Source organism: Cucurbita pepo, chromosome 10 (genome assembly GCF_057944985.1).
Source record: "Cucurbita pepo subsp. pepo isolate OVF chromosome 10, ASM5794498v1, whole genome shotgun sequence".
In the NCBI taxonomy this organism is placed as follows: domain Eukaryota; kingdom Viridiplantae; phylum Streptophyta; class Magnoliopsida; order Cucurbitales; family Cucurbitaceae; genus Cucurbita; species Cucurbita pepo.
Genome location: NC_141807.1, coordinates 2,939,959 through 2,949,266, shown reverse-complemented (window position 1 = coordinate 2,949,266; position 9,308 = coordinate 2,939,959). Strand labels below are relative to the sequence as shown.

Genomic DNA, 9,308 nt, shown 5'->3' with positions numbered 1-9,308 from the left:
TGGGAGGTAGACTGTCTCTCTCAATTTCATTCCTTCCCTCCACCTGACAGCCCACTGAGATTTTCACGAATGTTCGATTAGATTTACCTTAAGTTTAAATTGTAATCAAGCCATTAACCTCAGAATCAAATATGTTAAATTATAATGAAGCCGTTAATCTCAGAAGCAAATGCGAATATAAAAGCCAAAAATCGTTGAATTAATTTAACGCTAAAACGGCGTCGTAGATTTCATCTCTTTTTTTACTGTCCGCTGACTTGGTTTTCCCAGTATTGTGCGAATTATGCTCTCCTAGCTGACGAAGACTGAGAGAGTAAAAAGTAAAAGCGATTCAGAGCGAAAGAAAGTAGACGACGGTGGAAGGAAGTAGATCATGCTTCCCACTTCGGAGAGGGAGTGAGAAGAGAAAGCGAAAGTAAGCTTCTTCTACAAAGATCGGTCGTGGCTGAGTGTCGGATTGAGGAGATTTGAGTGTTTTAGGGCTTGTTTCCTTTTCCAATTCGGACTCCGAAATGGCGAGTCCGCTGTCCGCCGGAGTTACTTTGAATTCCGGCAAGGGTTTGTCTCTGACACCTGGTTCTAGGGTTTTGCAAACCCCACTTGCCGATGAAGCTATCTGGAGGCGTCTGAAAGATGCCGGCCTCGACGAGGAATCCATTAAACGTAGGGATAAAGCTGCGCTTATTGCTTATATAGCTAAGCTCGAAGCTGAGGTTTGTCTTCTTCAGTTAGTTTGATTATTTACATTTAGTTTACCCACTCTCATTTTGTATTAATTACTAATTCCTTGTAATTCTGCGGATGCACTTTGGGTGCATAACGTCTAAATCAATTCTGTCAGTTGTGTAACCGCATTGAAATAAATGATTCATTTTCTTATTAATATTTAAAACTAAAAAATGAAACTTAGAAAATATCGTAGGAGGTTAGGTGGACGAGTACCATTTTTGTAACTTCTATTTTCTTATTCTATCTCAATTTCGTTTTAAAGAGTCTGTCCAAATCTATGATGATATCAAAATTTAATAATGTCCGGTTGCTATATGTCTGCACTTGAATTTTTTGAGCTCAAAATTATGAATTCGGTGTAATATCTCAAAAAATTCATGCATGTGTTCTTTTAAGTTGTTTTATGAAATTCACGATTGTTTAATTGGTGCCTAGATTTGATTGACTTCTCATTGATAGTGTAAGATTAACTTCGCTTACATATATTAATCATTAGGTAACATCTCATCACAGATAGGTGGGTTCGTTTCTATCGTTCTATTTAACTGCCTTTTTGACCTGGAAATTTAACTGTTTTTTAGTAGTGTATTAAAAAAAAGGATGAAAAAAGATTCATACACTCACAATCATGAACTTTACAAGTATCTGGTATCCGTTTTTCTGTATTTTCTTCAACTTTTTTTAAAAACAGGATTCTATCCTTTTTCAGGGCAATACACATGGGCAATTAATCTCTTAGAGTGACCAATTTTTTTTTTTCTCTCTTTTAAAGTAGATGTTCTGAATTTGAATTATATCTATTAGTCATTTGTTTCATGGTTTAATTTAATAGGATAGGGTTCTCTATTTGCTTTATCGACTTGTATCTGCTATCTCAGGGTGGAAACTTTTAGACGTCGAAGTTAGTTCCTTGTAGTTCCACTTGCACAGTTTGTAGTGTGCCTGGACCTTTGTCCTCTCTTATCTGTCAGTGGGCTTTCTGACAACGATGAATAACATTTCTGTGGCGTAGGACTAATGTGTATAATGCTATTAATATTCCCGTAATGTTGGTCGTCTTGAATTAGTCCAACTCTGTACCCTTTGTTATATAAAGTTATCCTTATGAGTAGATGTGAAGTTTTGAATTGGTCTTTCTTCTGGTGGGCATGTATCTTTTTAAATTTAAGAAGCTTTGGTTTTTGTATTTACCAATAAATTTTCCATTTTTTCCTACTAAACTAATTTTATTGTTAGATATTTGACCACCAACACCATATGGGCCTTCTCATACTAGAAAGGAAGGAGTTGGCTTCAGATTATGAGCAGATGAAAAACAAAGCTGAGACAGCTGAATTACTTTGTAGGCGTGACCAGGCTGCCCCCTTGTCGGCTTTAACTGAAGCAAAGAAACGGGAGGACAGTTTGAAGAAGGCTATTGGTATCAAGGAAGAGTGTATTTCAAGTGTAAGTTTTTGTACGTAAATGAGGTTTCTTGACTATGCATTGTATTTATCTGCTTGTAATTTTCTACTTTGTCATATAGCTTGAGAAGGCTTTGCACGAAATGCGTCTAGAATCTGCTGAATCCAAGGTTGCAGCTGAGAGTAGATTGACTGAAGCACGCATTATGATGGAGGATGCTCAAAAAAAAATTATTGAGGCTGAAGCCAAACTACATGCAGCAGAATCTTTACAGGCGGAAGCTAACCGGTGTAATCGTGCTGCAGAAAGAAAGCTCCAGGAAGTTGAGGCACGGGAAGATGACCTAAGGAGACGTATGGCATGTTTCAAGTCTGAGTATGCTTTCTGCTCTCTTTTATTCAATTTTATTATTGTATTTTATGTGTTTTCTCATTTTCATTTTAAAAGGAATGATTTGGTTCTCTGTATGATCTATGATTTATGAACTTTGACCACTGGTCCTTTGCTTTTGAATTTAGTGGTGGCAGTTTCTTTGAGACAAGAACAATGATGATGATGATTTTTGGTCATCTTTGTTTTCTTCTGTGAAACCTTTATTTTAAAATGTAAACTTTACTTCTTACAGGTATTTTGTGTAAATGAGGGGAAAAAGGACACAAGAAATTAGTATGAAGGAGAGAAGACCTGAAAAGATGGAATACCCGTTCATTTCTATTTCTTTTTTCACTGGCATCAAGAAAAATCCAAACCGACACCCCCCCCCCCCCCCGCCCATCCAAAGAGATTAGGTTCATAAGGGCAATAAAAACTTAGCATTCTTAAAGGCTTCATCCAAACAGCATCCTTTTCATTGAAGATCTTTCAAACCGTAACCTTAATTACATTGATTCAAAGAACTTTACTATTTCAGTTAATGGTCTTTTCTTTCCCCTAATCTGATTGAGTAGTGGCCAGATTATGAAGTTACGATATTGTAGCTTTATGGTCATCTGTGAGATGCACAACTTTAATTTCGCATGTAATGACAAATCCAGATGCCCACTGATGAGTTGTAGCAGCGCACACAAACGATATGCACTAGATGTTATGACATATACTTTTTTTCTTTTGCTTTGGTGGATCAATAGTTATTGTTCTTAGATTTATAAACATTATAGAAATAAATAATAATATATATTCCTTTTTTTAGTTGTGATAAGAAAGGGGAGGAGATTGTGCTTGAGAGGCAATCTTTAAGTGAAAGACAGAAAGGGTTGCAGCAGGAACATGAGAGATTACTTGATGGACAAGCTTTGCTTAATCAGCGGGAGGAATATATATTAAGCAAGTCTCGAGAGCTAAATCGATTTGAAAAAGAGTTGGAGGAGTCCAGAGCTAACATAGAGAATGAGCGCAGAGCAATTCATGATGAGAAGTCCAAGTTGCAACTCACAGAAGTGTCTTTATCTAAGAGAGAGGAGGTTAATTTTTTTCTCTTCTTATTTTGGCTAGGATAATATTATGGAAATACTTGTGTGCTTTGTCCTGAAAATATAATTGGTTCACCTTCTGGTTTTCAGGCCGTCAATAGAATGGAAATTTTGCTGAACAGGAGAGAGCAAGAGCTACTTATTTTACAGGAAAAAATTGCGACAAAGGAATCTGTGAGTTTCTTCAACCTATTTCTAGCTGTACTTATGCAACATATGGTTCATCTTATTAATTTTACTCGCACCTTAAGGATTGTATTATTATTTTTTCTGCCTGGAGTGCACCCTGCTTCATTTTATGTAAATGACGTACTTTTTGAGGCACTCATTACATTTTAATTCTCCTCTCGACGAGTTATGCAGAATGAAATTCAAAAAGTTGTTGCAAACCATGAAAGTACTTTGAGAACAAAGATATCAGACTTTGATGCTGAGCTGCAAGTTAAGCAGAAAGCAGTTGAAGATGAAATTGAAGGCAAGAAACGTGCTTGGGAGTTGAGAGAGTTGGACCTTAAACAGTGGGGTGAGCAACTCTTGGAAAAGGAACATGATTTGGAGGTTCAATCTAGATCATTGGTAACAAAGGAGAAGGAGGTAGAGGAATTATCTAAGTTTCTTGATGAGAAAGAGAAGAACCTGAAGGCTGCTGAGCAGGAGCATGAACTTAATAAAGCACTCCTGCAAAAAGAGAAAGATGAGTGCTCTAAAATGAAGCTAGAGCTTCAACACTCCATTGATTCTCTGGAAGACAGAAGGAAACAAGTTGATTGTGCGAAGGACGAGCTTGAAACCATTAGGAGTGAAACAAATGATTTATCCCGACTAGAGATGAAGCTTAAAGAAGAACTTGATTCGATCAGAGTTCAGAAACTGGAATTGATGGATGAGGCAGATAAGTTGATGGTCGAGAAGGCCAAATTTGAAGCTGAGTGGGAGACGATTGATGAAAAAAGAGAGGAGCTGCGGAAGCAAGCTGAGATTCTAGCTGCAGAGCGGTTAGCTATGTCCAAGTTTATCGAAGATGAACGTGATAGCCTTAGATTGGAGAGGGATGTAATGCGAGATCAATTCAAAAGTGATATGGAGACTCTTTCTCGTGAGCGAGAGGAATTCTTGAACAAGATGACACGTGAACGTTCTGAGTGGTTGAATAAAATGCAGCAAGAACGTAAAGATTTGCTAATGGATGTTGAGGCACAGAAGAAGGAGCTTGAGAATTGTCTTGAGCAGAGGCGTGAAGAATTAGAGAGCCATTTGAGGGAAAAATTGAAAAACTTTGAGCAAGAAAAGAAGAATGAACTGGAGAAAATTAGCTTCCTCAAAGACAAAGCAACTAAGGATTTGGAAGAGGTTGCATTAGAAACAAAAAAGCTTGAAACTGAGAGACTGGAGATTAAGTTAGATCGTGAAAGAAGAAATAAAGAATGGGCTGAACTGAACACTTCCATTGAGGAACTCAAGGTTCAAAGGGAGAAACTAGAAAAGCAGAGGGAGTTGTTGCATGCTGACAGGGAGGAAATTCTTGCTGAGATTGAACGCCTAAAGAAATTTGAGAATCTGAAAGTTGCTTTGGATAACATGGCTGTGGCTGAGATGAGCCAATCTGATTTGGAACCTGCTCAGCCAATAAGTTCTCCAAGAAGACGTCTGAAGCAGCGGGGACTTGTTAGAGATGCTGATTTGAATTCACAGCACCAGACAGATACTCAAAAGATCACTAATGGCTTTGAGTCCCCATCTACGCTCAAATTAGATGGTGATTCACATCCTACTTCTACTCGTTTCTCATGGATTAAACGTTGCTCTGAGTTGATATTCAAGCCATCTCCTGAAAGAGAGAGGCCGTTTATAAGGGATCCTGATGAAAAACGGATAAGTCAGGCTGACAAATCAAGCTCAATTCCTGGACAACTTTTTCAGTCTCAGGATTTTGAGATGGAGAGGGGTAAGGGAAAGTCTCAAAGAACTATTGCCGACTGGCAGGATGTGAAATGTGCTAATGAAGAACCAAAAGTTATTGTTGAAATACCCCCTGCAGGAAAGGACATGAAAGGAGTACCTGTTCTGGAATCTGAGATTGTAAATGATGTTACATTGTCTGATAGTAGGCTTTTGGCTGGAAGGAAAAGGAGCGCTACCAACATAACTCATACCGACTCCCTGGGACCATTGGAGTTAGAAAATAACAATAAGAAACAGAGACAACAAGAAATTTTTGTGATCCCTGCGGAAGATGATCCTAGTTGCCCGTATGTCTTTTCTGTCTTGTCAGAGGAAATTTCTTCATTTTCTGTTGATCTTTAGTTCTTATTCTCCCTATAGTGTCTCAATATCTCTAGTTCATCTAATGGTAATTTGGAAAGTCTTATAACTTACTTTGAAGTGAATGATTGATTTCAGTGAAGAAGCAACCCAGATGAATGTGCCGGAGGATCTTAAGGCATTTGTGTCATCCACAGAAAACCAAAAAAGTGTCAAGGAGGCTGAAGTTGTTATTGTAAATACAGACATTCATGTCATTGAAGTTACAACTTATAAACAGAAGAACGCTGACATATCTTCTGACCAAAATTTGTTGAACCAACAGGAAAATCTTTCAGAAAAAGTATGCTGTTTATGATGAAATTATTTATTCAAAGACAATTTTAGCATTCCAAATTTATGGATGGTATATTACCCTGCAGTACTGAAGTCCATGGAATGGCTCTGCATATACACTTACAAAATGTTGATCAAGCTGCTGTTTTCTGTCAGGTATATGTTATTTTGCTATCAAGTTTTCCTTCTTTTAGACTCCATATCTGTTAGATCTTTCTGTAACTTAATAATGGTGATAAAGTCGTTCTCTAAATATTGCATTCTAATTCTTCCTGAATATTAACCTGTTTTTCCATAACTTTATCTTGATGTTGGAATTTGAGTTGTGATTTTCAAATTGAAAACTAAGACAAAGATGTGATGGAAAATAGAATCGAAGATATGAGTTCTAGAAGTTTGATCTCACCTAGTTAACTACTTATCAATCTTACTAATTAATTCTCTATTCATCTTTCCTAGATTTTATGCAAGCATTTTAGATTTCCTATCCCCCTCTTCTACGGTTTCTTAAATTTATTTAAGTAGAAGCTTAGTTTCCTAATAATAATGAAAAAAAATCCTTCTTTAACGTTTGAGTGCAAGCAAATCTTTAACTGTATTAGGACAGTAAACTATTCCATCCTTGTTAATGGTAAACCGAGTGGAAGGGTTAGTGCCTTCTGAGGTCTCAGACAAAGTGATCTTCTCTCGTCCTTTCTTTTCCTATTGGTGGTGGCATCTTGAGTAAAACTATTTCAAAAGGTGTGGAGGGCAATTTTCTGGACGGCTTTTAGGTTGGGGAGGATAGGGTGACATTAGCATATCTCCATTTTGCTTACGATACAATTTTTAATCTGTTTCAAAAGGGAGCTTTCTTGAGTCTGAATCAAATCATATCAGTTTTTGAGGTATTTTGAATCTAAAAATTAACTGAGGCAAGTGCCAAATCTTGGTTTTAACTGTTAGACTTCCTTTGTGGGCTGAGGTCAGAGCATTTCCTTCTTATCTAGGTCTTCCCTTAGTTCATAGCCTCATGGGCCTCACATTTTAGGATTCAGTCACCGATAAGATTCAAAAAGGCTTGCTTCTTGTAAAAAGAGTTTGTTCTCGAAAGGTGGGAGACTCCCTTATTTAGTTTGTCCTTAGCGGTATCCCAACCTATTATATGCCCTTTTTCGAATGTCCAGTGTTGTTAGCAATGTTTTGGAGAAGTTGATGAAGGATTTTTTTTTTTTTTCTTTTTTTAAATTTTTATGGGAAGGGGTTATTGAGGGGAAAGACTTGCACCTATTAAGTTTGGAGGTGATGTCTAGGTTGTTGGAGCTGGAGGTTACATCATGATTGACATCTTATGACACAAAGTTATTGTTAGCAAGTATTGGCCCCACCTTATTGACTAGGTCTTAATTGTTCCTACATGTTACCAACACATCTTTGATACTTGCAAAGAGTTTCTCTACCCTTTTTTTCTTCGTGCTTAATATTTTCAGTTATGCTTGAAATCATATATAGCTTGTTTTAATTCGATTTTTTGATTGTTTCATCAATTCTGTTGTTTAGTGCATCAAAAACAGTTGACATGGATGGAGTCATACCCCCATTGTCTTAATTTGGGTTGTTGACTTGGGAAGGGCTTTAGTTGTTTTGGCAATATTATTAATATATTAAATGGTAGACAAGAAAGTTAAATAGCAATAGGCTTAACGGAGATAAGTCATGGAATGAAAAGGCATCATGTGCTTGAATTATGTTACCGTATTTCTCTCTCCCCCCCTTTTTAGAACTACCTTATTTCTCATTAGGTAGTTTAAATGGAAAAAATAAAAGAAATTAAAATGTTCTTTTAGTAAGTTGGCAGTTATTTGGTTTGTCTATTGGGTGGGAGGGCATCATCGTAACTGGAGAGAACTAATTCTTGAAATCCCAAGAATGTGGCTGTAATTTTCTGGTTTTCTTCTATTCATATCATCTGGTATCAAAGTGGTACCAAACTGGAATGATAGTAAAGACGATTGAAGAAAAGGTGGAACTGATTGAGTAAAGAATGGGAGTGCTTTCAGGGAATGTTCTGGATGGTAGCCAATGTTGTCCAAATAAAAGTTGGTGGCGAAGAGTTTGGAGCTTCTCCACCAGAATTTGGATATGATGAGGAAAAACAAAGTGGTTACTAGACCTAAAATGGAGGAATCCGGTCAGAGACTAGAAATAACAGTGAAGGGAAGGGAAGGGAAGGGAAGGAAGAGGTGATCAAAGTTGTAATTTGAAGGGAGGAGTTGGTATCAGTAGGTATGTTACAGAGATGGTTGAGTTTTTCTTCTTGGTTTATTACTGTTATTCAAATATCTTTTTTGCTTGCCGGCGTGCCCTCTCTGTCTCTCTCTTGTTATTATTATTGTGTTCAAAATTGTTTAGTTTTCATTGCATCTATTAAGCTTCTATATAAACCACCAATTATGCCATAATCCGTTCTATTCTTTTGTTTAGGAATAGGAAATACGTCTCCGCGAAAGTAACAGAAGTGTAGAGAGAGCCCGGAGGAGAGGAAAGAAAAATCCTTGATATGTTGAGAAAGGAATGTGTAAAGAGATCATCTCAGAATCTATCTCTTTTTACTGTTTTTTTGGTGTTCTTGTGGCGATGAATCAAAACTAATTTTTGGCAGAGCGCTTGTGGAAGTGTCGTGTCTCTGACTTCACACTCTTCTAAGGTATAGGTATAGAGGGTTGTTATTTCCTTGCCTGTTAATATTCTCATTTGCTTCGAATTAAGATGTCAATAGATAGCTTGATAGTAGAAAGGGCTTTTAGTAGCCATGCCTAGAATTGTGGGTTGGGCTGTCCGTGGTGTATATGCTTTTCCTATTGACCGTGTTTGTTGAAGTAATGGGTTTGAAAAATGATCTCTTTTCTATAAGCCTATTTCTGATTCGTTTGCTGTAATTCGAGTATTGATAATTAATCTAGTTCGGAGTTGGTGCTACTAGAAATGCTACCTTGACTCTGCTACTTCTAACGCTCGATCTGTCCAAGCACCTGCAAGAGGATTAGCTTATTAAACAAACCTTCGTTCATAAATCCTACGACATTTCCAACCATAATTTGTTGTTTTCTTAAATTTTGTGTTTATCCT

The 9,308-nt window shown here is 37.1% G+C and overlaps 1 protein-coding gene across 2 annotated transcripts; it reads left to right on the top strand.

The window, feature by feature from the left end:
* Positions 1 to 240: 240 nt before the first annotated feature.
* On the top strand, positions 241 to 9,106 carry LOC111803157 (protein CROWDED NUCLEI 4). 2 transcript variants are annotated; one of them, XM_087127377.1, is made up of 9 exons: positions 241 to 713; positions 1,966 to 2,175; positions 2,255 to 2,508; positions 3,323 to 3,593; positions 3,693 to 3,776; positions 3,966 to 5,851; positions 6,003 to 6,207; positions 6,287 to 6,356; positions 8,670 to 9,106. In XM_087127377.1, the coding sequence occupies exons 1-8, from the start codon at positions 513 to 515 to the stop codon at positions 6,290 to 6,292; spliced, it is 3,117 nt and encodes a 1,038-aa protein (XP_086983503.1). In that variant the 5' UTR covers positions 241 to 512; the 3' UTR covers positions 6,293 to 6,356; positions 8,670 to 9,106. The 2 variants fall into 2 exon arrangements, with proteins under 2 accessions (XP_086983503.1, XP_023543211.2); XM_023687443.2 differs by having other exon boundaries at positions 8,664 to 9,106.
* The last annotated feature ends 202 nt before the right edge of the window (positions 9,107 to 9,308 follow it).

Excerpts from the sequence above, each read along its gene's own strand:
- LOC111803157 (XM_087127377.1), top strand. The coding sequence starts at position 513 with ATGGCGAGTCCGCTGTCCGCCGGAGTTACTTTGAATTCCGGCAAGGGT. Across the intron at positions 2,176-2,254 it reads AGGAAGAGTGTATTTCAAGT|CTTGAGAAGGCTTTGCACGA; the intron begins GTAAGTTTTTGT and ends TTTGTCATATAG. Across the intron at positions 5,852-6,002 it reads GAAGATGATCCTAGTTGCCC|TGAAGAAGCAACCCAGATGA; the intron begins GTATGTCTTTTC and ends GATTGATTTCAG.